Below are 27560 nucleotides of genomic sequence, written 5' to 3'. Positions count from 1 at the left end.
AGGCGGGGAAAGGCCTGAGCTCAGGGTGGCCCCACGCCCTTTTGGGCCGGCACTGCGCGTGCGCCTCCCGTGCTAGGTTAAGGTTGCCGCCTACCCACTCGGAATTAAAAGGACGCGCTGGATTCTCGAAGTTGGTTTGAAGGCGAGGGGTGGTTGGTTGTGGACCGCACTTTGTCATGGGACCTGTGCGTTTGGGAATGTTGCTTTCATTTTTGACTGTGTACGTCCCCGCTTCTCCTGGGCCACCGAAGGAGGACGATGCCACAGAACGCTTGCCCAGCAAATGCGAAGGTATCTGAAGGGAGTAGCCCCTATTAGCATCCCTCTGCTCCACCTCCTTTGTCTGGGCCGGAGCAAATTGACCATGATGGGTGGGTTACTCAACCTCCTTAAAGACCTGAGGGAAACCGAATGGAATGAAGGGAGGGACCCTATAGCGTTACCCCAAACTACGGCACTACAATTCCCAGGAGACAACCTGAGAGAGCCCAATGTTTCTGGCTGGCTTGGGCCCCAGTGGTTTGTGGGAATTGTAGTTCAGCGGCTATGCGCAGGACCACCCACTCTACTGAGCATCTTCAGTGTGTGTGTGTGTTTTCCCCATGTCACTAGACCTAAATCTGGAGATCCTGCAGGAGCGGTGTGTGAGGCTCATACCTTGTGGACATCCTTTGCCCCACCTCGGCAGAGATACTCCCAAATTACAGGTCCTGCGCCCTTCTGAGGAGGTTCAGGGATGAGTAAATCAGGTTTTGAAGCTCATAAATGAAAGAGTAAGCCACACAGGCTTTTTAAAGGGTGTGTATGGTATGGATTTTACAGCGAGAGGCATCTTCTGTGGCTGTATTATTATGTGCGGGGCCCAGCTGGGAGAGGGAACTTAAAAGGTGGCCATTGAGTTCTCTGGTTCCCTAGTTTGTTGCCTTCTTGACTTTAATTTCTTCCCTGGATTCTTTTTTTCTTAACTTGAATTTCAGTATCACTATTCCTCAAGATTTGGTCCTAATTTCTCCTCTCCTTTCACTTGTGCCCTCACCGTTCTCTCTACACCTCTGTCAGTTTTTCTAAACAAGACCCAATCTTGTCAGTCCTTACTTTAACATCTGTGCAGGTCTCCTGCAATGATCAGAATACAGCCAACATTTTTTTTTAGGGCAGAGTGAATGTATCTTTGTTTTATGCACCCTTTACATTTCCATAACCCAACTCCCATTCCCAAAGTGCCCATGCTTGAATCACACTGAACTTCTTTCTCAGTGGTCAGCGAACCTGTCTTATCCTCTTGCATCTCTGTGCCTTTGCACGTTATTTTTTCCTTTGCCTGGAATAACCCTCTCCCTTCTGCATGTGGTTCTTCAAGATCCGGTTTAACTGTTACCTCCTTTGGAAGTCTTTCTTATCTGTCACCTCCCACATTCTTATAAGCCTTTGGAGGGAAAGAGAGTACCTGTGTCTCCCAGGTCTTAGCATGATGCCCAGCACATTTTAGGCATTTCTGTTACTTACCCTTGTGTTTAATTCACTTGGTACTTCTGAATAGGCCACTCTCTTTCTTGGGACCCATAATGTGCCATGTCACATGCTAGGTGCTGGAAAGACAGTGGTGAAACAGATGCACCAAGAAGGACTCCCCCTTAAGGAAATCTCAGGCTAACAGGAAGTCAATATGTAACCATTGAGAGAATTTTGCATTTCCTAATGAGATTGTCTCTTTGTCTTAAACCCCTAGTGTAGGATCTATCACACCATATTGCCATCTGTTTATCTGTCCCCAACTACATTGGCAATTGCCCATGGATAGGGATGGTGGGTCTTAATGCTTTCTGTATTGCTATTATTCATCCAGAAGGAGCTCAACAAATAATTGCAGAACAGCAAAGACTTATATAGTGCTTACTGTGTGCAGGCACTATGCTAACTAAGGGTTTTATATAGACTGACTAATTTAATCCTCACCACACCCCTATGAGGAGGTACTATTATCATCTCCATTTTATAGGTGAAGAAATCAAGGCACAGCAGGATTATTACACAGCTACTAAGTGGCTCAGTCAGGACTGCAAACCTGCCAGGCTGGCTCCAGAGTCTGCACTTGTAACCACCATGCTCTGCTGCCTTTGTCATCTGCTGAATGAGTTGCTGGCATGTTTATCTCTCACATCCCCTTGGATATCTAGTGTGTAAGCTGCTGAGCCTGGAGCTACAGGAAGTGCTGAGTCGTACTAGCCGATCTCGAGAGGTGCTGGAACTGGGGCAGGTGCTGGACACCGGCAAGAGGAAGAGACACGTCCCTTACAGCATTTCGTGAGTCCTTCTTGGTGCTCCTCCACCTTCCAGCCCCCAAAGGAGCCCTGGGAGCTCATACAGTATTCAGGGAGTCTTTGTTTCCCCTCTTCCCACAGAGAGACAAGGCTAGAAGAGGCCCTGGAGAATTTATGTGAGCAGATCCTGGATTACAGTGTGCATGCTGAACGCAAGGGCTCACTGAGATATGCCAAGGTCAGACTCTTCCCCAGGGCAGGATTCCACTTCTCAGCCCTGTACCCTCTGGGGCCTGTCCTTCCCAGCTCTAGAGTGTCCCCTCCTCATCTTTTAGACTCCCTCATCTCACTCTCATGAAACTCACTTCTCGGTCTCCAGTAGTTGACAAAATTGATATGGCAGAAATGGGAAGGAAGAAGTGGGGGTGTGGACCGGGCTGATCCCAAATTCCCATCTCTTAGGGGCAGAGTGAGACCATGGCAACGCTGAAAGGCCTGGTGCAGAAGGGGGTGAAGGTGGATCTGGGGATCCCTCTGGAACTGTGGGACGAGCCCAGTGTGGAGGTCACCTTCCTCAAGAAGCAGGTAGGATAGGATACAGCCCAGGGAGGTGAGAAGGGAACTCAAAAGGGGGCTAGATCATAGGGAAGTGTAGCTCCGACCAGGGAGAAGGGGGCAGAATGAGGACTCATTGATTGAGGTGCACCCAGGAGCATATCAAGAAGTAATAATGGAGGCTAATAATATGCACTACCACTTACTGAGTACCTACTATGTGCAAATTCAGGGCCACAAACATTTCAGCTGCTGCCTCATTTTACACTCACAACAACCTGATTACCATTTCCCATCTTATAGGCCAGAAGCTGAGACTCAGAGTTTAATAACCTACTCCATAGAGTAGGTGCTAACAAATGTTTGTTGAATGAATGAGGATTGCACATCTAGTAAGCCAAGTTTAACTTCCTGGCTACCTGCCTCTCCAAGGTGGGCTCGGGAGACTGGGAGTAAAGAGCAAAGAGGAGGGTTTCCAAAGCCCAGCAGAGCAGATACCCTTCTGACCCTTCCACTTGACCAGTGTGAGACAATGCTGGAGGAGTTTGAAGATGTCGTGGGAGACTGGTACTTCCATCATCAGGAGCAGCCCCTACAGCGTTTTCTCTGTGAAGGTCATGTGCTCCCAGCTTCTGAAACTGGTAAGGGTGTGGGCTGGCCCCTTTCCTGCCAGGCCAAAACATCCCCTACCCTCAGGATCAGAGTCTAAATTGTTTTCTGTCACCCAACATAGCATGTCTACAGGAAACTTGGACTGGAAATGAGAAGATCACAGATGGGCACGGAAAGACAGGAGGGGAGAAGGAGCAAGATCAAGAGGAGGAAAAGGAAGAAGAGATGACTAATGTACCAGAGCTCCCCAAGCATGACCCAGAGGATCTTTGACCCTTGCTTTTGAGTGTCCCCGAAGGACAGGGGTCATAAACAAGAACACTCTGAAGCCTGAGCTCTCCCTGCTCTACAGCTTTAAGGGTGTGTGTGTGACCCACCCCAGAGCTTGTAGTTGTTCTCTCCCATCTGGTCTCAGCCAGGATCCTGATGGTACAGCATGATTTGACTATGGGGAAAGAGGTGTGAATAGTAGGTCGACACCTTACCCCAACATAAGAGCTCTCTGCCTGCCTTCTAGCCCCTTAATTGTGGGTGTGTGTGGAGACAGTGTTGAAGGCTTTTCCCTTTAAATATCTCTACTACCCCCAACCCACCCAGAGGTCAACAATGGCATAAGAGTTGTGGGGCTTGGGAAGGTCACTTTGCCTCTTTCAGACCCTTGCAAGGAGGAAGCCAAAAGGGCATCATCTACGACTTACGTACAACGCCTGCGTCCAGGAGGCTACATACCAACAAACTGTGACCAAGGATGGGGAGGGGGTAATACTGATAAATTAGGTGGGGTAGATACTTGGTGTATTTCATATTCATTTCACCGAGAGCCTACCACATAGTCACAGGTGCCAAATTTTCTATAGCGCTAGTAAACTTAAAAATAAAAATGTCAGCCGAGTCTAAAGTTTCACACAACTGCCGTGCACACGTCATAGCTAGCTGATGTGGCAGCGCCCTCCCAGAGAATAAGGCTGTTGGCCTCTGTCCTGTTAGGAGCTAATGGTGCATCGTAATGTAGCCCAAAGACGCTGGCAGGAGCATGGGCTGAGCAGTTTCCAGGCTTGGATCTGTGTTGCCCCTATGCACGCATGCCAGGAGATGCGCTAGGATTGAAATTCCCTGTGTGGTGGTGTCTCGGCCACCGTACTGGGTTTACGGTAGCTCGGAAAGGCCAAGAGCCCTTGCGCTTTTTCCGATTTCCGCTCTTCAGAATGAGGCAAGATCTAAGACGTGTAAAATTGGGTCCGAGGGAGTGGCTTCAGGTATAGTGAGGGAACAAAGACATCCTGTGGAGGGTGATAATTGTGGACCTACCACGCAAGAGGAGCAAGGCGGGGGGCCGAAGACAGTGAGAGGTGCGCGGTGTCAGGTGAAGAAAAGGTTGGGCGATACCATCTTCGGAAGGGGTTTGAGGGCGATAGCACCTGAAGAGTGCGAGGGGGTGGGAAAAAACTGAGTCTTGGAGATGCCACTTGGTGGCGGTCGGATGCGTGTGGGAAACCCGGAGAGGGTGGATAGTGTTGCACAGCCCCACCTTCTTTCCCCAGCTCGTTCCTCTCCGGTCATGAGCGGTCTAGTGAGAACGGAGCTGCTGCGTGGGGAGCCACCTCTGCGGGTGCCCGGCGACCCCTACTCCGTGGTAGTTCTACTGCAGGGCTACGCGGAACCCGAGGGGGTTGGTGACGCTGTGCGCGCTGATGGCTCTGTGACCCTTGTTCTGCCCCGGGCCTGGGGCCAGGCTAGCCACCGAGAGCCCCCGCCCGAGGGCGGCCAGGCGAAGACCACCCTGGAGGAGGCAGCCAGAGGTCCCATCCTCGTGGACACCGGAGGCCCATGGTCTCGAGAGGCGCTCCTCGGGGCCCTGGCAGGGCAGGGTGTGGCCCCTGCAGACGTGACTTTGGTGGTCGGGACCCACGGGCACTCGGATCATATCGGGAACCTGGGGCTGTTTCCAGGGGCAGCCCTGTTGGTCTCGCACGACTTCTGCCTCCCTGGGGGCCGCTACCTCCCCCACGGGCTGGGTGAGGAGCAGCCCCTGCGGCTGGGGCCAGGACTCGACGTGTGGGCCACGCCGGGCCATGGGGGACAGCGGGACGTGAGCGTGGTTGTGGCAGGCACGACTCTGGGCACCATAGCGGTGGTGGGCGATGTGTTTGAACGCGATGGGGACGAGGACTCGTGGCAGGCCCTGAGTGAAGACCCGGTGGCCCAGGAGCGGAGCCGGAAGAGGGTCCTAGGCACTGCCGACGTGGTCGTGCCTGGTCACGGAGCCCCTTTCAAGGTGGTCAGGGAAGCCTGGAACCCAGAAACAAAGGGTCCAGGGAACAGCCGGCAGGGTCCCACGGTCGGAAACGAGGATCCCGCCATGCACGGATAAGATCTGGGAGGGACTGGGCCCTCCAGCTCCCCAGCCAAGGAACTCACATCTACAATACGGAGGGCCCAGTCAGCCAGTCAGGAGGCTGGTTTTCCAGCGAGGATAGGGTGCTCTCACCAATATCACTGTTTTTTGCAACCAAACTAGGACCAAGGACTGGTTCAAAATGTGTGCCACCTCTGGGGGCTTCATTAATAAAATGGGAGAATGTTCTTGGGAGAGTTGTCCCAAATAAAAATAGGAAACTACATTTAAAGTCATACTGCTCTAATGTAAATGTCAAGCATTAACAGTCATGCAGATGTAATCAGCAAAAGCAGAGAGGGACACTTTTCGGCCAATTGCCTATTTCTCATGGGATGCAGGTTGTTGAGAGAAGGTGCGAGGCGTAGAAGTATCATCACTGTCACCTGACTTTATTCATTCATTAATTCATTCAACACATACTTTTAACTCCTGCAATGTGTCAAGCACTGCTCTAGGTTACTGGGCTACAACTGTGAGCAAGTTAAACTCCCTGTCCCTTGTGGATATTACATTCTATTGAAACAGAGGAGTAAACAACAACAGTAATAGCAGTAAACCAAGTAATTACAGGTTGTGGTTAGTGATACAAGAAAAAATAGGCTAAGAAGGGGATAGAATGCTGGAGTGGGAGGGTGGTCAGGGAGATAATGTTTAATCAGAGAATTGAATGAGGAGAAAAGTGGCTGTATATAAGGATCTGGGAGAAGGGTATTCCAGGTACTGGGACAGTAGATAAAAAGGATGCTACTCGGCAGGACTAGGCTGGAGGTCATTTCCCAGGTGTCCATAAAGGCCACACAGAGGTTGGCAAAGGGAACTCAGAGGAGCCGGTTCACCCGGAGAACCAGTCTCTGCCATTCACAGACTTACAGCAGTGTTGTCTGACGTGATGAACACCAGAGTGCGTGCACCCACAGCTGCCCAGGTCCCTGCCAGTCATCAGACAAAGATGGACGCAGGGAAGGTGGTAGAGTGGGTAGCAGGACTATCACAGTGTGGAGGCCCCTGGTTAGGTCCCAGACCTCGTAGTGTAGAGGCCACTGGTGTGTGAAGAGTGTGCAGGGGCCAGCTGTGGGCCTGCCAGTGCAGCACGATGTCCCCAAGTGGTCTCCATAACCACCAGGGGCCCTGTCTGGTATGTGGCATGTAGGTAGATCCACTGGCATCAGGGCAGTAGGGAGGACAGGAGAGGAGAAGTCGTGTTGTTTAGAGCTATATACTCCTACCTTGTAGAAATGTAATTCCAGTCCTGACTTACTTTCCAGAACATCAGCTTTCTGCTCATTAACTCAGGCCTGGTCATTCAGGGCAACACATCTCTTTGGCCACACCGTCTCCAGGATGGACAAATCATCTAAACTAGTCCAGTCTTGGTAATCTTAGGGTTTTTGCTAGAGCTAGTGGAAGAGAGTGCAGTTTTTTCCTGTAAGACTGATGTGGAGAATGGATTATCTTGCCACCTTGTCGGACAGCCAGCTGCTGCTGGGGCCGCCAAATGGAGACTGAGAATGGAACTAAACAAAAAGGGGCAAAGTGAGCAGTTAAGAGAAATAGACCTGATGACAAGTTGGTTTTTGTTTTTTTTTTAAGATTTTATTTTGAGAGAGAGGGAAAGGGAGGGAAGGAGGAAGCATCATCTTTGGGACCAAAGCCAGACCAAACCCACAGGTGTTACAGAGCAGGGCAGGGGGTGGTTCACGATAAATTATTACAGAAAGGATTCCCCCTTTCTGTCTCTAGAGGTTCCTTCCCCCCACGCCCACCTGCTAGGTTCGAAATTCCCGCCGCCAGAGGAAAGACGTCTCTCAATGCCAGAGACTGGTGAAAAGGAAAGGAATTGTTTATTTAAAAGTTACACAGACTTAGAGTAATGGCTTAATGTCTTCAATAAGATACTAAAGTCCTTTAGAATACCCACAGATGCACAGTCCTTCCCTCTCCCTGTGCCCAGTCCAGGGTACCGTGTCTCAGGGAAGGAAGTAGAAGTCCGTGATTCAGGCTCCTGGCACCATCAGCTGTGTGGCTGCTGCAATCAATCTCCAGTTAATCCAAAGCCATGCGGCACCTTCTCACGGCCCAGCAGCAAGAGTCCTTCCTCCCCGTTTTTTTTCCTCGGCAAAGTCTCTCCTGCTGCCTAAGCCGCGTGGCAAAAAGAAGCACTCCAAAACCTCGTGGTCCTCTCTACTCTCTTTCAGAACCGTGTGGTCCTTTTCCCCACTTCAGAACCGCGTGGCCCCCTCCCTTTCCCCTCAGAACCGCGTGGTCTTCTCTCTCTTTTTACTTCAGAACCACATGGCCCTCTTCCTTTCCCCTCAGAACCTCGTGGTTCTCTCTCTCTATGGCTGCCGCGCCTCGGTTTAAATCCCAGTGCCCATCTTCCTTTGCAGCCCCATTTCTGACTCCTCCTACAGTCAGTTACACCTGCCAGCATCCTTGTATTCTTCCAGCTTTACTGGGCTGCCATAGTAAGTCTGGGCAGGTGTGGCCCCATGGCATGGAGCCAGTCATCTCCACGCTCTCCCACAGGCCCTGTAACCAGGGGGAGTTGCTTCCCAGTCCCATCTTGGGTGGAATTTGGTCCCATCCCCCTGGCTCAAAGCATGGCCACAGCTACTTAACACATCCATGAAACCAGTTAAAGGTTATAGATATGTTAAATGACTGTGCCAGGGGTTAGCTGCAAAGCTCTTGCTACCCAAAACAGCTCTGAATGGCCCTGTTCCATGTGTCCCATCCCCCCTGGCTCAGGCTTGTGGGGGTGAGGACATCCTACATACATTTTTCTAATATTTCCTGGACACCCCGAGTCCTGGATCCCATCACAAATCCCTTCTTGGGGCCCTCCTCTTGGCTGCACCCTGCTTCACAGGCACAGGAGTCAAAGGGAATCAAACCTGCGACCTTTCGCTTTACAGGACAACACGCAACCAAATAAGTCACACCGGTGGGGCCTGATGACAACTTTGAGCCTGAAAGTCAGACCCACCGCCTAACTCCTCAGTCACCTGGACTGGCTAATCAGCTCCTTTCCTGCCTAAGCTGCTCTGACTGTGTTTTCAGTTGCTTGCAGCAAGAGGAGTCCTGAAAGGATGTAAGCACTTCGGAATGATCCCTTAGGGTCAGTGAGGGCAATGTGGAAAGTGGGCTGATAACAGAGGCAAAGCAGTGCCTTTCAAGGTATTAGGAGGTTGGGCCCAGAGTGTATGTACTCTTAGATGTTTCTGTCAAGGTTCTTTTTTTGTGAAAACTCTCTGGAAAACTTGAACTGTATGAGTAGATTCCTCTACTTATAAAATATTCAATGGTTCCACATTACCTGCAGAATAACCCAAACTTTCTCTCCTGGCCCTTTTGAAGTCAAAGTCTGCTCCAGTTTGACTGGACTGTTTGCTCCCTTCCAGACAAGTCCACAGCCTCCTTTTCTCCAGCAGGCCTTTCTTCCTGTTGTCTCCCTGCTGTCTTCCCTCTCTTCTCCACCATCCAGGACAGCTCAGCTCATCTACAGAAAACCCTCCTTGATCTTTCCAACCCTAGTTTAAACTCTGGTAATGCAATCTCTATATTATTCACTTAGCATTAGGTAATGCCGGGTGTTGGTCATTTTTTTCCCTGGAAATGCCCTCTCCCCATGGTTCTCCTTGAGAGCAGAAACCATGCAAGATAACTTCTCTGAATGCTCCAGAACTCAGTATTTTGTCTATAAATGCCATGAAATAAATACATGCTATTATTCTGATTTACCTGAGTGTCTGTTACCTGTTGCCCAGTTCTGACTCCTTGTTCGGGTTTTAAGTGTCTATTCCTGCCCGTCCTCTGAGGAGTTCCAGCATCCTGTCCACTTATGCAAACAAAGGGGTGTCTTTCAAAGTCTGCCCTGTTCACCTTTTTCTTCATGAGGCTCTAGGTGTCCTCCCATCCTGTCATGGCCACTCACAGGCACAGTGTCACACAGATACTCCCATCACTGCCATAGCGTGGAATCCCTCATCATGTGCACAGCGTGGCCAGCCAGGCAGCCCAGGATATATCAACAGTGTGAAGGAACAGCTGGAGCAGGACAGCAAGTGCCCCATATCTCAGTGGTAGAAGCCAGAGGGTTTGGGGGCCGGGAGCCCAGGGTGGTGTGGAGGTTAAGGGGCTAGGGTTATGGGGAATGAGAAAAATACGACAGGCTAACTAGTAAAAAGCTAACATTTTTTTTAAACACTTTATTTTTAGAGAAAGGGGAAGGGAAGGAGAAAAACATCAATTGGTTGCTTCTCGCACGCCCCCAGCTGGCCTGTAATCCCGGCATGTGTCCTGCCCGGGAGTCAAACCAGTGACCTTCTGCTTTGCGGGACAGTGTTCAACCCACTGAGCCACACCAGTACTACAGACAAGCTAACATTTTTTTGAGTCTTTACTCTGTGCCATGTGCATGTACTATAATCATCCTCTTAAAGTAGATGGGGGAACTAAGTGCAGGGAGTTGGTAAATGTCAGAGCAAACATGTGAATGAAGGCTTCCAAGCTCTATTGGCCATCCCTTTACTGCTTACTCTAGAGAGAAGCTAATCCCAGTTTTGGACATCACCCTCTAGGTCAACTAGCCTCCACTCCAGAACATCCCAGATGCACTCACTGAAGCTGCAGCATATCTTGGCTGCCATCTGGCTCTAAATCACAGAAAGGCCCTGAAGGAGAGCTTTGTAGGTCACATTCCTAGAGAGGCAAATGACATGGTGAGGGGCTAAAAGGTTGAGTTTAGGCAGGAGACTATTTGTAATCTATGTCTATTTTCAAAATGGATTCCAAGTGGCTACAATAAATGTATGTATATAGTAAAATAGCATAATTAAAATAAAGATTAAGAGATAATCTTTGCCAGGTAGAAGGCAAAGATAATTTTATTAGGAACTTGAGAATTTTATCAGCATACTTCCTGAAACTGAACACTACATTTTGGCTGTAAACTTCTAGTAACACACACATACACACAATGGGTTTCATGATTTTCCTTTTGTAGTAATAGGAAACACTCAAGCTTGTTTGGAGAGAATTTTTTTCCTGAGTGTTTCATTCTAAAAGGATCAAGGATTTCATACGTAGAATCTAATGAACAAACAACTAACAAGCAAAATAAAGTCAGACTCATAAAAGTGTAGGATTGATAGGGGACTCAAGAGTTGGAAAATTTTAGCTTAAAGTAAAAAGTTGTAAGTCTAGCAAGTAATGTGTATGTTAAAGCTTTTGTTTCAGAAACTACAGATAAGGCCTGTCCTGGCTCCTGGGGAAACAGCTGACCTCCTGGGGCACTGCTAAAGATTACCACCTGGGGACAACTGGAGGCATCCGGGCCTTTGTGTTACAGGGAGAGACTGACGACCACCTGCCCCTGGGAACAGCTAACTGCCCAGGACAGGAATGTTGCAGCTTCTGAATCTCAAAGCCCTCACCGCACCTTGTTTATTCCCTGTTATAAAGTCTGGCCTGGAAAGAGAAAACAAGATGGTCTGTTAGGGTACGAACCCACCATCTTCTCAGATCGCAGGCCACCTCTATAAAGCGCCCATAAAGATTCAATCGCTGTCATTGCTTATTGGGTTTGGTAGTGACAGGCAGCCTAAACATCGGTGTCTTTTCCAGTTTCAGGATGACAGCCAAGGCGGGGAGGTGAGGCTAGGGGGTACAGGGACTGAGAAAAAGGAAAAGGGACTCATGGACATGGACAATAGTGTGGGCATTGTCGGGGGCAGGTATAAGGGGATTAAATGGTAATGGGAAAAGACTACACTTTCAGAAACAAACAAAAGCTCTTCTCTAATAGACAGAAAATGTATTATATTTTTGCCTTTAATTCATTTTTTCTGTTTCACTTCCCATAAAATTATATCTTAATGTGATACAATTTTATGCTTAAAAGTCTTTTATAGATCACCCTGTAAACATAAGTTTTTAGCTATTAAATTTTTTCTCTGGCCCTGACTGGTGTGGCTCAGTGGATTGAGTGCCAGCCTGCGAACCAAGAGGTAGCCAGTTCGATTCCCAGTCAGGGCACATGCCTGGGTTGTGGGCCAGGTACCCAATGGGGAGAGTGTGAGAGGCAACCATACACTGGTGTTTCTTTTCCTCTCTTTCTACCTCCCTTCCCCTCTCTCTAAAAATAAATAAATAAAATCTTTAAAAAAATTTTTTTTCACTAAAAAAAAAAGGATCAAGGAGTAGATGAAAACTGAGACAAAAGCACAATGACTGGAAACAACCAGATAGTTATGAATATGCTTTAAAAATTATCTAAAGAATAAGTGAATTAGCTTTTATTGGACAACAAACCACCCCAAAAACTAGTGGCTTAAAACCACAAACATGGCCCTGGCTGTCATAGCTCAGTGGATTGAGCGTGGGCCTGTGAACCAAATGGTCGCCGGGTTGCAGGCCAGATCCCCAGTGGGGGCACGTGAGAGGCATCCACACACTGATGTTTCTCTCCCTCTCTTTCTCCTTCCCTCCCCCTCTCTCTAAAAAAGTAAATAAAATTAAAACAAAATAAAAAAAAATAAAATCACAACCATATATCTTACAACTCTGTTATTCTGAATGCTTTGGCTGGAGGCGAAGGATCTAGGACGGCCTCATCATCCGTCAGGGTGGGATGGCTGGGCCTGTCTCCATGTGGTTTCAGAGTCTCCAATATCTAGCTCAGGCTTGTTTACATGGTGGCAGGGGGGTTCCTAATGCTAGGGCAGAAGCTGCAAGGCCACTTGCACTTGAGGTCTAGGTCCAGAAATCTTACAGTATCGCTTATATCACCTTCTATTGGTCAGAGCAAGTCATAAGGTTAGACCGGATTCCGGGATAAGGAAACAGTCTCCACCTCTTGATAGAAGAAGCTGCAAAGAATTTGTGGCCTTTTTTTTTTTTTTTTTGGTTGCAGTCTACAACAATGAGTGTGTCTATGAATTGGTGATACTAATAGTTCACCAACTCCATTGTTTGGTAATCCTTTTATGCTTTCTGCCATCCCCCCCCAAGCAGCAGCTAATCACACTGCACCATTCCCTCCTTACTCCCAGAAGGGGGCAGCACTTACTTACAGAGAAAACAAACACCATCGTTCCAGCCATCTCTGCTTCAAGACACCTTACCTGAAAACTGGGCAGCATCCGCACCCAGAGCCACCTCCGGAGGAGGAGCTGTCCCTTTATATTCTTGCTGATTCCTTTTTCATAAGTTTCCATTCATTCTCTTGCTCAGCCTGCTCCTGCTTTGACCAGTCCACTAAAATAGGGTTGTTTATGCTTAAATGAGGTTATGCATGTAAAGACTTAAATGATGCCAGTTATTACTGTAAGGGAAGTAGAATGGTTAAACTGGGGGGCAGAACTTGGATTCCAGGCTGCCTACCAGTCTTTGGGGACTTCCAGTGACTGAATAAAAGTACTAGAGGAGGACCTTGGGTATGTGCTATTATAGTTCATTTTTGGCAAGAAGGACAGAGGTTGAAGGTGACATCAGTTTTCTCCTTAGATGTGTTCATTTTATTTTAAACATTTGTGGCCTGGTACTTTTATTGTTGGGGGCAAGGGAGAAAGTTGAAGAGGGAACTGGAGCAGATGGCTGTTGCTCTCAGGTCCTTGGTGGCCTTTGACCCCTGTTGACATCTGAGTCATCTGTGACTGGCTGGGTTATTATGGGAAGTGGTGATCCCTGTGAGTGGCTTACTCTAAGGAGGTCATCATTCAGTCCCACTCCTTAGGCCTTTAGCATAGAGTATAGGGTCTCTTCCTGGGGGCTTTTGTGGAGAAGGTGGCGGGGAGGTGCAGACGGTGAGGTTGAGCTGGCAAGGACGAGGGAGGCATAGAGGATGCCATCCACCTGGGTGAGAACAGAAAGAGAAGGGGCTGGAAGTGGAGGGGAGCTGACCCTGTCTTAGAGCAGCGATCCCACACCTAAGAGCCCTGCTGACCACAGTCCCTCTATATTTCCACCCCACCTTCTCCAAGCTTCCCTTCAATTCTTTCAGACTCTAGTCTGAGCTGCTTACCTTTGGGTCTGGCTTGGGGTCTTCATGTTGTCCTAGGAAAAAAAATCAAGATGTGACAGGGTAAGATGGCATGGCAGCCAGGGTAGAGAAATGGGTAGAGGGCTCAGCAGTGAGGTCATCTGCCAGTTGAGGACCAGGGTCATGTTGGAGGGACAGGTGAGGCAGGGGAAAGAGGAAAAGGCTGAGGGGCATGTGTGGGGAGAGAGAGTGTGGGGAAGAAGGAAGGGCCAAGGTGGAGAGTGGGCAGTGACGGTGGTAGAACTGACCTGTATTCCCAATGTTCTCATCCTTCTCCTCAGTGTTATGGAAGGATCCCCTGCATGGGAAGGAGAGGGTGGGAAACCTGTCAGAGGCTGAGCAGAAAAGAGCTAAAGCCTGCATGTGGCTGGCTTCCTTGCGGGAGGCTCTGGGACCTGCTTGGGCGTACTTGGAAGGTGTAGGCAATGGTTTGAGGCTCTCAGAAGGAGGCTGCCTGGAAGAGCACTGGAAGGCAGTTAGTGGTGCAGCCCAGGAGAGGTCCCTGAGTGCCAACAGGAAGAGGATTGTTGTAGGGAAGCCGCTTTTGTAGGAAGGGGGCACAGGAGGAGAAATCTGGAAGAGTGAGTTCCTGTCCCCTCTGCTGGCTCTGCCTCGGCTAAGACTGGAGAAGGAAAACCAGGAGGCTCATGTCATGGCCTCTGGGTGGGTGCTCAGGCCTTGGTCCCCAGGAGGAGACACCATCCTGGGAGGGGGCCTGAGGAAGGCAGCTGGCAAAAAGTCAGGGAGGCAGAGAAAGGAGAGAGAGGGACTTAGGGAAGAGGGAAAGGAGAATGTGGAAATGGGAAGAAGGATGGAGAAAAGGAAACTGGTGGGAGGGTGAGGAGGATGGGAAGGGCACAGAGAGGAGGCCAGGCTGGGAACTCGGTGGGGCAGGCGCTCTGAGAAAAGGCAGATGGCAGAGGTGATGGAGGCCATGATTCCTGTGGTCCCTTCGGCCACCTCAGCAGGGAAAGGGCAGCTTGGACAATGGGCAAGAGAGAGGGAAAAGTGTAGAACAGGAAAATGCGTTTAGGAAGGATGATGGTCAAGGTGGAAAGAAAAATAGGATGAAGAGAAGGAAAAGCTGAGAAATGGCCATGAAAGGAGGAGAAAAGCAGATACTAGAGAAAGGGAAAAGGGAGACATTCTTGGAAAGAATCAGAGAAAGTAATAAGATCCACTGTTCTTAGTAAGTGAAGTGCCTGACCTGTCACGGAACATAAGAAAATGTGGATGGGAAAGTGAAGGGTGAGAACAGCTGTGAAAAGCTCCCCAGTGCTGTTCTCACAACAGCACTTCCTATTTCCCAAACCAGCCCTCAACCCACTCTATGTTCCCCTTTGAAGACAAGCACTCACCTGTCTGCGGCTCTGGCTTTAGTTCACAGACCTGTGGAGAAACCAATAGCATGTCAGTGCGCCATCCATGAACAGCATCTCTCCTCCAGTCTTTTCTGCTCTGTCCTACTCTGACACCATCCTTGCATAAACCAGGGCAGCAGAGCAGCTCTGCTGAAACCCATGTGAAAAGGGACCTGCGACTCAGAGCCAGCACCCAGCTGGCACCCTAAAGCCACCCACGCCTGTCCTGCTCTTGTCCTCAACACCAAATCAGGAGAGCTCTCAGCACCCAGTGTCCCCTTCACCTGCGTCATCTCCCTCCCTTTCTGTCTGTTTCCTTCCCCTTTCCTTGACCTCCCTGCAATCCCCCAACCTGCTTCCTCCACTGCTGAGCCCTGGCCACCCACCCTCCCCCTCTTGTCACAGGCACCATCACTCTTGGAGGAGGCCCCGACAGACCAGCTTCTTGTCTTTCCTTCTGAGACAGAAGGAACAGTGGTGGCTCTTTCTCTCTCCCACCTCATGAACCTCATGGCTGGAATCTGTGTTTGCACTGCAGCCTGTTCCTCTTTTCCACTGAGGACTCTATTACCCGCCTCCCCCGCCCACCCCCCCGCCACGATCCCCCCTCCAGATCCTCCTCAAGTCTCTCTACAGCATTTCCCACACATTGGTTCACACACATGCTCTCCACCACCGACTACCCTCCTGGGAGGTCTCATCATGCACAGGGACAATGCTCTCACGCACCGGACTCCCTCTTCCCCCGCAACTCCAGCGACCTCCACCTCACTCAGCCATACCCTGGACTTTATTTTTTAATCACTGGGAATGAGAACTCTAAAATTACATGCTAGTATCATTTTTATGCTACAACTTTTTTCCTCCCAGCTCTCTTTTGTCACCTTCCCCCTACAGCCGTGCTTTGACCTCCCTGAGCTCTTGTCCCCTGATAGTCCACTTTCTTTCAGGTTACCTGGAATGTCTGAGAGTCCTCCACTCTCCATTTGGACCCTTTCACCAGCTGCTTGACCTCCTAAATTCCCTTGTCCTGACACAAGGAGCTGGCAAATCTCCGTTCCTGCATGGGTCTATGGCAGGGCATGCTATTTGCTTATCCAATATCCATTCACCTCATTTTTCTCAGGACCTTGATTTTATTTTGAGTGGCATGTGCTCCCCTACAGAGAGATGTGGGACATATGACTAAACTCTGGCCGATAAGATATAAGGGGAAGTGTGGGTAGGACTTCCAGGAAGGCTCTTCAAAAGGAGGAGAGACAACTCAGGAACAGTCTTTTATCCTTTCCTCCTTCCTTGTTTCTTACTTGGATTCACAAATAACGTCTGGAATCTTATCAGCTACCTTGAACTACAAGGCAACCTTCAGGATGGAAGTCGGTATCCAGGAACTATTATCGGAAAGGTAGGAGCCTGCGCTCCCAAGGACAGCAGCCTCTGTTGTCTGCCTCCAGATTATTTTTCTCATGGGGGAATAACAACTGTGTTATTTAAGCAATAGTTGCTTCTGGTCTCTGATGCTAGCTGCTAAACAGAACTTTTCATTGCCAGGTCCTAAGGATTACTCAACTGCACAGTTGAGTACTGCTGGGGAGAAACACAATTATGTGCTATGATGCTTGTACCAATTTATGGCTTCTCGTCTGAGTTAAACCCTTAAATACAGTCTTCCAGTTCCTCAGTGACTGTGTCACATTTTCTCTTCATCTTTGACCCTCGTCCTCACTCTCAAGAGACAATCGTGGTATTTTTTGCACTGCAGAATTTAAACTCAGTTTGTATGTAGTTGAACTTATCAATACTTTTATTCATGGCTTTCGAGTTTTATGTCTTACTTAGGAAGTCATCTCCGGCGCATGCTTTCTTCTGGTACTAGAGTTATTTTTTTCTTCTTCAAATCTTTGATCTTCATAAAATTTACTTTGGTGCACATTCTGAGGTGGGGAGATGATGTTATTTTTCCCTCAGGTGGCTATGCAACCGTTCCAGCACTATGTATTGAATTACTCACCTTTCCCCATTGATTAGACATGCTACCTTTCAACCTACTCAAGTCCTGCATATTTGGGTCTGTTTTCATACTGTCTATATTTGAATTTTTAATTTTCTTCCATCACTTTATCTGTTTATCTATTACATGCTAGTATTGCATCACTTTAATTATTGTAGCTTAATAATTGGAAGTGCTAATGCTTATCTAGTGCTTACTCTGTGCCAGTGTCTATTCTAAATGCATTCTGTTTAAGTGTCATGACAACCCCTGGGTTAATTACTATTATTACCCCCATTTTACTGATGAGTAAGCTGAGGCACAGAGTAATGTTACCATTGTGCCAGAGCTGACCCAGCCAGGGCTGCCTGCAGGCAGTCAGATTCTGTGCTCTTCACATTTGTGCTTCAATATCTATGAGGACAAATCTCTCATTGCAAATTTTCTTTAATTTCAAATCAATTTTGCGGGATGTTGGGGTGCAAATAGTTAATGCCTCTAGCTCGGTCCTCTCTTTGAGCTGTAAATGATGGATATTTCTACTCAAATGCCACACAAGTTTCTCAAATATAACATATCCCAAACTGGAGGAATAATTTTTCATCCCCAAACATGGTCTTTGACCTCCTATGTTTCCTGATTCACTTGGTGGTTTTATTACAGCCTTGTTCACCCAAGCTGGGGCTTCTGGCTCCCTCACCCCTACATCAATCCAACCACCAAGTCTCACTGGTTCCCTTTTAACCTTTTCAAGAATCCGGCTCTCTGCTTTCACTCAAGGAGCCACTGCATTAGACTGACTCTGGCCTGGCCCATGTCTGGTCCCTCCACTGCAGACTTTATGTATCTGCAAGACAAAGTGAGGTTGCCACTCGGCTGCTTCATGTTGCGTCTGGGATTCAAGGCTCTTGGGTATAATTTACAGGGTCCTCTTCTCTCATCTCCTGCCTCCTCCATAGCATGAGCTATGTACGGTTCCCAGAATGGTTTCCTTCTCCTGGAAGAACAGTAACCTCTACACCACCCTTGCCACTTACCTGGCTACTTCTTTTTCATTCTTTGAGACTTTTTGTGGTGTCACTTCCTCTGAGAAGTCCTCCTTGATTACCCCCTCTTTGTCCCCAACTACCATAGCTCTTTCCAAATGAGGCAAAAACCCTTTCAGGCAATTGCCCCAAATCCCTTCCCTCCCACACTGAGTTTCTTGAGAACAGGATCTCTGCTTTATTTACTTTTGTACCTCTAATTACAAGTGAGACCCTGGAAGATGGGTACTCTACCAGCGCTTACTGAGCTGAGCCAACTTCCTGTTCCTTCTGCTCTCTCCTTAATATTTCAGGGCAGACCCTTTCTTCCCCATGAACAAAAACTTGAAGACTGATAAATGATTAAGTCAAGAGAGAAGAACTGGAGAGCAGCCAGACTTGTGGAAAGGGGTTGGTTTAGAGCTGTGGTTGCAAACTTGGTCACTCCCAGTTACCACTTTAGGAGACTATCAACAATGCAGATTCTCCTGTCCAGACCTCATGCCAGCAGCCATCTGCGGTCATCTGGTGCAAGTGGTCCTGAGAAACACCCGGTTGGGAAGGCTAGGGGGAAGGATCGCTTACCTGGACTGCTTCTTTTCCAGCTGAGGTAGACCATCAGTCCCAAAATTGTGATTTTGAGCACAGCACTGGCCAGTGTCACCCCAACTATAGCTCCTGCAGTCAGGTGCCAAGACCCTGAGCTCCTCTCTTCCCCCAAGACATTGATGACATCTGTGGTGGTGGTAGGCCCCTCCGTGGGTTTCTGGGTGGCTGAGAAGACATGAGAAATGAGCAAATTGCCGGTTGGAGGACTGGAGGTATCTGAGTGAAACGGCCACATCCCGCTCCCTAGTCTGGGGAATACTGGGCGTGGAGAGCAGCCCTCTGAAGCTCGCACACCGGGAGGGGGTTAACAAGGTGAAATGCTGAAGGCTCAGAATATACATCACTCACTTTACATCCTGACTCTACCACCGATCAGTGCTGTGACCTCAGAACCTGAGAACCTGTAGGTGATTTCATCACCTACAAATAGAGATAACTAGATCACAGGTTTAAAAATATATTGTGGCAAAAGCCACATAAACATAAAACTTACCACTTTAACCATATATAAGTTACAGTTCAGTGACATTAAAAATATTCAGCCCTGGCTGGTGTGGCTCATTGGATTGAGGGCCAGCCTGCGAACTGGAAGGTCGCCAGTTTGATTCCCAGTCAGGGCACATGCCTGGGCTATGGGCCCAGTCCCCAGTTGGGGGTGTGTGAGAGGCAACTGATTGTGGTGTCTCTCATACATCCATGTGTCTCTATTTCTCCCTTCCCCTCTCTAAAAATAAATAAATAAAATCTTAAAAAAAAAAAAAAAAGAACATTCATGTTGTGCAACTCTCAGCACCATAATCCTACAGAACCTTTTCTTCTTTCCAGACTGACACCCTGTCCCCATTAACCAACAGCTCCCCATTTCTCTGCCCCAGCCCCTGGCTGCCACCGCTCTACTTTTCATCCTTAGGAATTTGACTGCCCTAGGTACCTCATCTAAGCAAAGCCATCCAGGATTTGCCCTTTTACACAACTGTTTTAATAAGTGAAAAAAAATCTGTAAAGCACCTGGTGTATATTGAAATGTGTTTTTAAGGTTAAATTAATATTTAAGCTCTATAAACAGATTGTACCTTATTTTAATGGACCTTTAAAAACTTGACCAAATACTCTACCAAAGTAAAAAAATCCAATTGAATACAATCTTCAGTTTAATGGAGACCAAATTCACTGTCCACTCTTATTACAAATAAAAGTATGAATACTTCAAGTAACTTTCCATTTCCTGTTTAAAGACATTTAGGTCATCGCCACATTACAATATGGCCGAAAAGGACACTCTTAAACACAGGCCTTCCGACATTTGCACCAGCATTTCCGTAGGACACAGGTGGCAAACACAAGGCCTGCGGGCTGCATCCGGCCCTCCACCTTGTTTTATCCGGCCGGCACCTTGTTTCTACCCTGCAGCAGCGCCGAGCTCTCGCTTAACCGTTCAGGAGTAAGTTACATTTATACAGCCCTAAAATTACATTCGGCCTTTTGAAGGCAACTGCGAGGCTGATATGGCACCTGGTGAAAATGAGTTTGACACCCCTGCCGTAGGACAAATTCCTAGCACTAAATCACTGGGTCTAAGAGCATGCGTGGGTATTTCACACTTTGATGGATATTCCCAAATGCATTCCCAAAGGTTGTGTCAATTTATACTCCCATTGTGCCAACACTAGGATCGGTAAAACAAACGAAAACCCAGCCTCTTGTTTTAGTCTGCATTTTAAAACATTGTGAATGGATATTAGCATCGGGGTTATGTTACCATTTTATGAAATGAATTAGAATTACATAGTTTTCCATATTTCTCTATGTTCTGGAACCTTCTGTCTAGGAATTATCTGCTTCTTAAATTTCTACAAGAATTTATCCATAAAACCTTCTGAGCTTGAAATCCTTATGAAAAGTAGTTCTTCAATAGTGTTCTCAATTTCTTCTTGTCTACCATTAAAGTTTACTATTTCTTAAATTCATTCTTTAAAATTGTTTCAGAAAATCATCCATTTCACAGAGCTTTTTAGATATCTTAACCTGTAACTGAGCATACACTCACTCGTTGATTTCAACAGGCTGCTAAGTTGTTAGGTTTGCCAGAGTCTTGTCTGTTTTATTGTTTGTTTTTTTTCCTAAATAACTACTTCCTGCATTTGTTATTCTTACTACTATCCTGTTTTCTAATAAATTTTTTCCTTCATAGGTTTTCATTACTTTCAAACTAGGATTTTCCTTAGGGCTGGCTCCTTTCTCTTTTTGGTACTTCTTCTTTGGAAATTAACTATTTCATTCTCTTTTAAAACTTCTTCACATTTGAAATAATAGAAGTGTTTAATTATATGAATTTAACTTTGAGTATAACTTTAGTTTTGTTTTTAATATGCATTATATCATTTTATTTTATCTGGCATGTTAGTACATTTTTCTCTAAGGAATTAAAATTTTTTTAAATTCTCAATTGATTAAGTAAATTTTGACACATTGCTACAATGGGACACCATACTGCATTGAAAAAACAGGCATTGAAAAAACAGGTGTGTATGTCCTGAAATGGAAAGTTACTTGAAGTACATTAAGTAAAAATGGAAAGTTATGGAGCAGAATAGCATGCAGTTTAATTCTATTGTGTGATATCTCCATGCATGTGTATAAATGTATATATAGACACATATATGCCTACTTTGACAGATATATATGTACACGTGCATATATGCGTATGTGTGCACATGCATGATATACACGCCGTAGACATATATTCTGTGTATACATGCACATACACATATTCTATGTGTATAATGTACGTGCATATGTACACATACACAAGTAGCTGCCTATTTTGACTCCATGTCTTGCCACCCTCAGCCTCTCCATCTGTTTCCACACTGTCCCACCTCACCACCTGTCTTGTGTTCCTTCTTGACTGGAACATTTTTCTTAAGACCTCTCCTTATTTCCTACAGATCTCCCTAGGCTGGATTTTTCTGCTAGCTTCTCCAGATCCATTCCACAGCTCTTCTGCACCTGCCTTGTGCTTTTGGAGGCTAACCTTGAGGGACTCCACCCATGGGCTCTCTTGCCCCTGGTTCCCATTCAATGGCCAATGGCAGTTGCCAGCAGGAGATGGGGGAGGGGGAGGGTAGGTCAGGGCATAGCTCTTTGCCCTCTCCTGGATAGGTATTGTATTAGTGTTCTCCAGAGAAATAGGACCAATAGGATAGAGATACAGAAGGAATTTTATCATCCAAGGGCAGGAGAAGATGGATGTCTTAGCTCAAGTAGAGAGCAAATCTGCCATCCCTCCACATTTTTGTTCTATTTGGGCCCACAAGGCAATGGAAGATGCCCACTGCTAATTGCTTCCAAAAACCCCCTAACCTACAGAAATAAGGTTTTACCAGCTCTCTGGGTATCCCTTGGCCCAGTCAAGTTGACACATAAAGCTAATCCTCATGGGCATGTTGACTCTACCTCCCCAGAGGCCACAGGCTTGCGGCTGGTCCCAGGTGTCTCACCATCCCTTACGGGTTTTCCTACACTGTGGCCACTCAAAACTCTCTTCATTATCTTATGTGAGTGGCTGCTTCCTGCGGAGACTCTGACTAGTTTCCCAGAGGCCTTCTGGGTTCCGTGTGAGTAAAGTAGCACAGCTAGCAGCCTCTGTGCCACTGACTGTGCTACATTTTCCACCTTTTTTTTTTTTTCACTGCCACCTGACACATGAAATGAAATATTTTACTTTTATGGTTTTTGGTGGGGTGAGGGGTCTTCATTCCACACTCAAGTGGAAGTTCCATCTTTCTGGGCACTTTAAAAAAAAAAGATTTTATTTTATTTATTTTTAGAGAAAGAGAGGGAAAGAAACATCAGTGTGTGGTTGTTTCTCATGTGCCCCCAACTAGGGACCTGGCCCGCAACCCAAGCATGTGCCCTGACTGGGAATCAAACCAGCAACCCTTTGGTTTGCAGGCCGGTACTCAATCCACTGAGCCACACAAGCCAGGGATGTTTAGTTCTGTTTTAACTGCTGATTACCAGTCCCCAGATTAGCACCTGACATGTTTTACCTCTGACATTTTGAAATTTCATATTGTAGTTCCCTGAGGTAGATCTTTTTTTTTAATCATCACCTAAGGATATGTTTATTGAATTTATATTACAAAATATCCATTATTGAAAGATCTGATGGCTCCAAATGTTTAATTGATTTTAGAGGGGGAGGAAGAGAGGGGAGGGGGGGAGAGAGAGAGACAGAGACAGAGACAGAGACAGAGACATCAATTGGTTGCCTCCTGTGTGCGATCTGACTGGGGGTTAATCCTGCAACCTACATATGTGCTCTGACCTGGAATCGAACCCACAACCTTTTGGTGTATGGAATGATTGGTGATCCAGCTGAGTGAGCCACCCAGCCAGGGCCTCCTAAGGTAGGTCTTTTTATTTTGACTCATTTTGCTGGGCTCTTTCGTTCTGGAAAATTTCTAGAGTGATTCCTTTGATATTTTCTTCCTCATGGCCTACTCTTTTCTCTGTTTCTGAAACTAGCATTATTCAGAGGTTGGACCTCTTGGACCAATCCTCAATCTTTCTTATCTTTCCTTATAGTTTCTATATTATATGCCTATGGCAACTGTAACAAATTACCATAAACTGGGTAATAACCTCAAACAACAGAAGCTTATTCTCTCAGAGTTCTGGAGGCCATAAGTCAGAAATCAAGGCATCAGCAGGGCTGAGCTCCCTGGGGAGTCTCTGGAGGAGAACCTGTTCCTTGTTTCCTCCAGCTTCTGGTCGCTGCATCACTCCATTCTCTGCTTCTGTGGTCACATTGCTCTCTCTCCTATGTGTGCCTCTCTCATCTAGGACGTGTGTTTGCGTTCAGGGCAGGCCCAGGTAATCCCAGATGACCTCCTTGTCTCAAAGTCCTTCATTGAATCGTATCTGTTGTAGGATTATATTCACAGGCTCTGGGGATTAGGGTATGAACATATCTTTCTGGGGGCTGCTATTCAACCCGCTAGTTTCCAAATCTTTGACCTTTCTTTGTACCTTCTGGGAGATTTCCACAAACTTCATCTTTCAATCCTTTTACTGAGTTTCCTACCTTTGGTATTACATCTATAATTTCCAAGAGCTCCTTTACTGTTTGGAGGCTCCTTTGTAAAGCACCCTTTCTCGTTACCTGCCTGTGTTCTCTCTCAGAGAATGACAGATATCTGAAGGTTTTTCCCCGCTTCCACTGTTCTGGTTTCTTTCAGCTTCTTTTTTGTACCCTGCCCCCACTGTTTCTTTTGTTCTCTGCATTTCATAGGTGAAGACATCCTTAAATGTTTAGCTTAATGGTGTCTTTAGCTGAGGCGAGGGTACAATTCTCAGTGCTAAGGGATTTGGCGCGAGGCTGAGACCCCAGGCTCCTTTCCCCGTCGGCTCCCAGCAGGCAGAAAGCCATGGTTATCAGAAGCTGTGTGTGCGGCATGAGAGAAAGTGGTTGTCTGTTAGTGGGCTGTAGAGTTACCTGTTAGGTTTCTACATCTATTTTGGACCCACTGGATAGATTTCTCAGGGAAGAATCGCCTGATCTCTTCTTGGTGGGGTTGGGGGTACACCAGCCTGGTTGCCTGAGTCCCGGGAGACTCTAAGGGTGTTCAGGTGTTTATGGTCTCACCAATTCACCGAATCTCCAGTTTTAAGGACTGAACCCTTGCCCCTAGTTATGCCCAAGGTACTTCCCTTAAGGTCCTTCTGGTTCATTTTTTTCTAGAAGGCAAATCTACAGTCTTCCCCTGGGGTGGAGATTTCCTGGCTCTTAAATAGATTTTCAACTAATCCTCTAGTTTTCAGACCCCCTTTCACTCCCACTTTTGCTTCTGGGCTGCCCCAATGCTGGCTTAGGGTTTGGCTCCTCTGGTCGCCTAAACCAGTTACATTAGTCTATCTGTTTCCGGTTCCCTAAATTTTGATTTTGTCCCTCGAGTTCACATATTTTTTGTCCTTGTGGATTTTTGTTTTGGAAAATTTACTTTGCTGTCATTTTAGTTGATTTTGGTAGGCAGTGGAGGTAAACATGTGCATATAACCTACCATCTCGGTCAGAATTCATGCATGACCTTTTTAGTGACTGTTATAAAAAACATTAAAAAATAATGTTGTACATTAATAGTAAAAATAAAGAATATTGGGGGAAAATCAAGAGGAAATTGGAGAATTAGGAAAGGAATAAGAGAGATCTAAAAAGAGCCCAAATCTCTCAAAACGGGCCATTTAAGGAAATATGGAGAGGGAACAGGAAATATAAATCCAAGGCTGTCTTAAATAATTCAGTTTATGAGCCAGTTTCTATTTGCTCTAACACTACCCTAGTGGCCAAGATGGGGCAGCGGTTTACCAGGGTGGGCAGGGTGGGCAGGGGACAGAGTGTCCTTCCCTGCTGGCACAAGAGATTACAAAAATGAAACCATCTTAAAATGCATCCCCTTACTGCCTGTGCCTGCGAGAGAGCCTCTCCCCTCGCCGCCCTGGAGACAGATGAACCCAGGTTTAAGATCCCACACCCCAGTGAGCAATATAGGAAGGACTATTAAGCAACACACCCCATGGTAGGTCAAAAATAGATCAGGACAACAAGATGATCAAGTCAGTAGGTGAGAGGCTAATGGTGGAGAGGAGGCTCTGAGGTTAAATTGGGTTCAAATCCTGCCTGCACTACAAGCGGGACTTTGGGCTGGTGTATAAGCTCTGCATGCCTCAGTTTCCCCATCTTTAATATGAAGATGGTAGCAGTACCTGCTGTATTGCAGGGTTGTGGTGCAGGTAAAATAGGGTGATTCATACAAAGGTTTCAGACAGACACAGGGCACAGGAAGCAGGTGCTGCCCGTATTGCTGCAGAGGTGCCTCTAACAACCTGGACAGAGGAGCAAGATCAGGGTGGAGAAGAGACTCTCATGCCCAGGAGGTGGGGGTGGAACCCTGAGAGAGGCAAGGAGGTTAAAGAGGATGCAGATAGGAAGAGAAAGATGGGGAAAGAGAGGAAAGAGATGGCACTGGGGCGGGAGCGTTGAGGGCCGTATACTGGGGAGCAGAGTAGGAAAAGGAAGCTGGAAAAGCAGGTGGCTGGGTGTTAACAGGGGCCGGGGCAGGGGCATCCTCAGGCCCTCATTGGGTATGTCCTGTGCGTGCCAGGCTGAGCTCGTGGCTGCGGGGAGACACAGACATGGGGCTCACTGGGGCCCCACACACAGGCACATGACAAAGGGAAGGCAGGCCACATCCTGGAAAAGTCCAGTGCACCTGGAGGACTTGGGGCCAGGGCAGAGGGCAGGGCTGGAGCCCCAGTTTAGAACAAAGGGAGGACAACCAGGGAGCCAGGAAGGGGCTGAAGCCAGGGGACGGGGTTGGGGGTGGATCTGGAGGGGACAGTGAGGGGAGTGGACAAGGAAGGCAGCCCAAGTCTGGGGATATTAAGTTGGCAGAGGCCTGGGAAGGAGGCAAGGACAGGGAGAGGATTTGAGAGAAGGGTCAGGAAGAGAGGCGCCTGGACCAGTCCTGGGGCAGGAGGCCACCAGAGGCTGGGGCAGCAGGACTCACCTGTGGTGATGTTGAGTTCGGTCCCCTCGATGGACTGCCACATTTGCTCCTGTCCTGTCAGTGTGATCAACTGAACTCGGCAGAAGTACTTAGACTCATCCTCCTTCCGCAAGTTAGAGATCTGGAGGGAGCCATTCCTCTGGCCCTTTGTCCATTTCAGGGAGAGGCGGCCCACGTAATCCTTATGGATGAAAGGCGGGGTTGTGTTGTAGATGAACTCCCCATGATACTCTTTCCTTCTCCAGTATATTCTTACCCTGGGATCCCTGGCTAACTCCCAGGGGTAACATAAGGAGAAAGGGATGTGGATGGAACCACCCACAGGGGCTGAGAGGTGCTTTGGTTGGTTGACTTCAGCATAAAAGCCTGATTTGCATTTTGCTGAGCCACCTGGAGGAAGGAGAAAGATGGAGAGACTTTGAAGCCATTTGGAGAGACAAAAAGATAACCCCAGACTGCCTGGCACCTTCACCCATGGGCAGAAGTGTGACCGGTGGTATGGCTGGCCCTCTGGCTGTGTGTTCCCCTTTGCAGGTGTGGGGTAGGGAGGAGAGTGAGGGGTGCGGGGGACCCAGCACTGTGGGACCAGCCCAGCCCATTGCTGGTTGTGGGTGGGAGGCCTGGTTGGCTACCCCAGCAGACCCCTTCTCCAGATGCCTGGCTACAGACTCTCGGGGGTGGTGGGGGAAGCATCCTCCCCCCCCCCCCCCCCCCCCCCCCCCCGCCAACCCTGGGCAGATCCAGGAGGTCCTGGCCACTCACCAGGCTGCAGAGATGCTGGCAGCAGCAGCAGTGGCAGCAGCAGGGGCAGACCCATCGCCTTGCTCTCCTCCTGGGGATGAGAAGACCAGCAGAACCTCTAGGCCAGAGGGGAGGCCCAAGGGAGAGGCTGCCCTGGGGTAGTCTGACAACTGGGAGAGGCGGGATCAGGCTCCTCCAGAGGGCTGAGGGAGGGTGGGAGCCTTCCTCAAACACCCCTGCACCAGAGTGACAAGCACTTCCTTTTTCAATCTGGCTTCTTCTTTTCCTATATTGCAAAAAGGCCTCTCTTGTTGTCAGTGAAAGAGAGCCATGATATGGGTCCCCCAGCCCCCATCTTCATGCTGAGGGTGTGGTCCTGACCTTGGCTGCCTGAGG

The 27560-nt window shown here is 47.9% G+C and overlaps 3 protein-coding genes across 6 annotated transcripts; 2 read left to right on the top strand and 1 right to left on the bottom strand.

The window, feature by feature from the left end:
* Positions 1 to 61: 61 nt before the first annotated feature.
* On the top strand, positions 62 to 4327 carry CNPY4 (canopy FGF signaling regulator 4). Its single transcript, XM_024571534.4, has 6 exons — positions 62 to 291; positions 2178 to 2304; positions 2403 to 2499; positions 2724 to 2846; positions 3340 to 3457; positions 3550 to 4327. The coding sequence occupies exons 1-6, from the start codon at positions 177 to 179 to the stop codon at positions 3699 to 3701; spliced, it is 732 nt and encodes a 243-aa protein (XP_024427302.2). The 5' UTR covers positions 62 to 176; the 3' UTR covers positions 3702 to 4327.
* A 15-nt stretch (positions 4328 to 4342) lies between these two features.
* On the top strand, positions 4343 to 10367 carry MBLAC1 (metallo-beta-lactamase domain containing 1). 4 transcript variants are annotated; one of them, XM_045204389.2, is made up of 2 exons: positions 4343 to 4684; positions 4970 to 10367. In XM_045204389.2, the coding sequence occupies exon 2, from the start codon at positions 4987 to 4989 to the stop codon at positions 5797 to 5799; it is 813 nt and encodes a 270-aa protein (XP_045060324.2). In that variant the 5' UTR covers positions 4343 to 4684; positions 4970 to 4986; the 3' UTR covers positions 5800 to 10367. The 4 variants fall into 4 exon arrangements, with proteins under 4 accessions (XP_045060324.2, XP_045060322.2, XP_045060323.2 ...); XM_045204387.3 differs by having other exon boundaries at positions 4344 to 4802; XM_045204388.3 differs by having other exon boundaries at positions 4345 to 4777.
* A 2393-nt stretch (positions 10368 to 12760) lies between these two features.
* On the bottom strand, positions 12761 to 27352 carry LOC112314988 (paired immunoglobulin-like type 2 receptor alpha). Its single transcript, XM_053916654.2, has 7 exons — positions 27186 to 27352; positions 26424 to 26813; positions 18829 to 19017; positions 15226 to 15250; positions 14116 to 14165; positions 13850 to 13881; positions 12761 to 13680 (listed from the first exon to the last, which is right to left on the bottom strand). The coding sequence occupies exons 1-7, from the start codon at positions 27238 to 27240 to the stop codon at positions 13558 to 13560; spliced, it is 864 nt and encodes a 287-aa protein (XP_053772629.1). The 5' UTR covers positions 27241 to 27352; the 3' UTR covers positions 12761 to 13557.
* Positions 27353 to 27560: the final 208 nt, after the last annotated feature.

Source organism: Desmodus rotundus, chromosome 1 (assembly GCF_022682495.2).
Source record: "Desmodus rotundus isolate HL8 chromosome 1, HLdesRot8A.1, whole genome shotgun sequence".
NCBI lineage: Eukaryota > Metazoa > Chordata > Mammalia > Chiroptera > Phyllostomidae > Desmodus > Desmodus rotundus.
The sequence above is the reverse complement of the archived record's forward strand: the minus strand, read 5'-3'. Positions and strand labels throughout refer to the sequence as shown.

Excerpts from the sequence above, each read along its gene's own strand:
- CNPY4 (XM_024571534.4), top strand. The coding sequence starts at position 177 with ATGGGACCTGTGCGTTTGGGAATGTTGCTTTCATTTTTGACTGTGTAC. Across the intron at positions 2,500-2,723 it reads GCTCACTGAGATATGCCAAG|GGGCAGAGTGAGACCATGGC; the intron begins GTCAGACTCTTC and ends CCCATCTCTTAG. Across the intron at positions 3,458-3,549 it reads GCTCCCAGCTTCTGAAACTG|CATGTCTACAGGAAACTTGG; the intron begins GTAAGGGTGTGG and ends CACCCAACATAG.
- MBLAC1 (XM_045204389.2), top strand. The coding sequence starts at position 4,987 with ATGAGCGGTCTAGTGAGAACGGAGCTGCTGCGTGGGGAGCCACCTCTG.
- LOC112314988 (XM_053916654.2), bottom strand. The coding sequence starts at position 27,240 with ATGGGTCTGCCCCTGCTGCTGCCACTGCTGCTGCTGCCAGCATCTCTG. Across the intron at positions 19,018-26,423 it reads CGAACTCAACATCACCACAG|CCACCCAGAAACCCACGGAG; the intron begins GTGAGTCCTGCT and ends ATGTCTTCTCAG. Across the intron at positions 15,251-18,828 it reads CTGGAAAAGAAGCAGTCCAG|GAACTAAAGCCAGAGCCGCA; the intron begins GTAAGCGATCCT and ends CCACAGGTCTGT.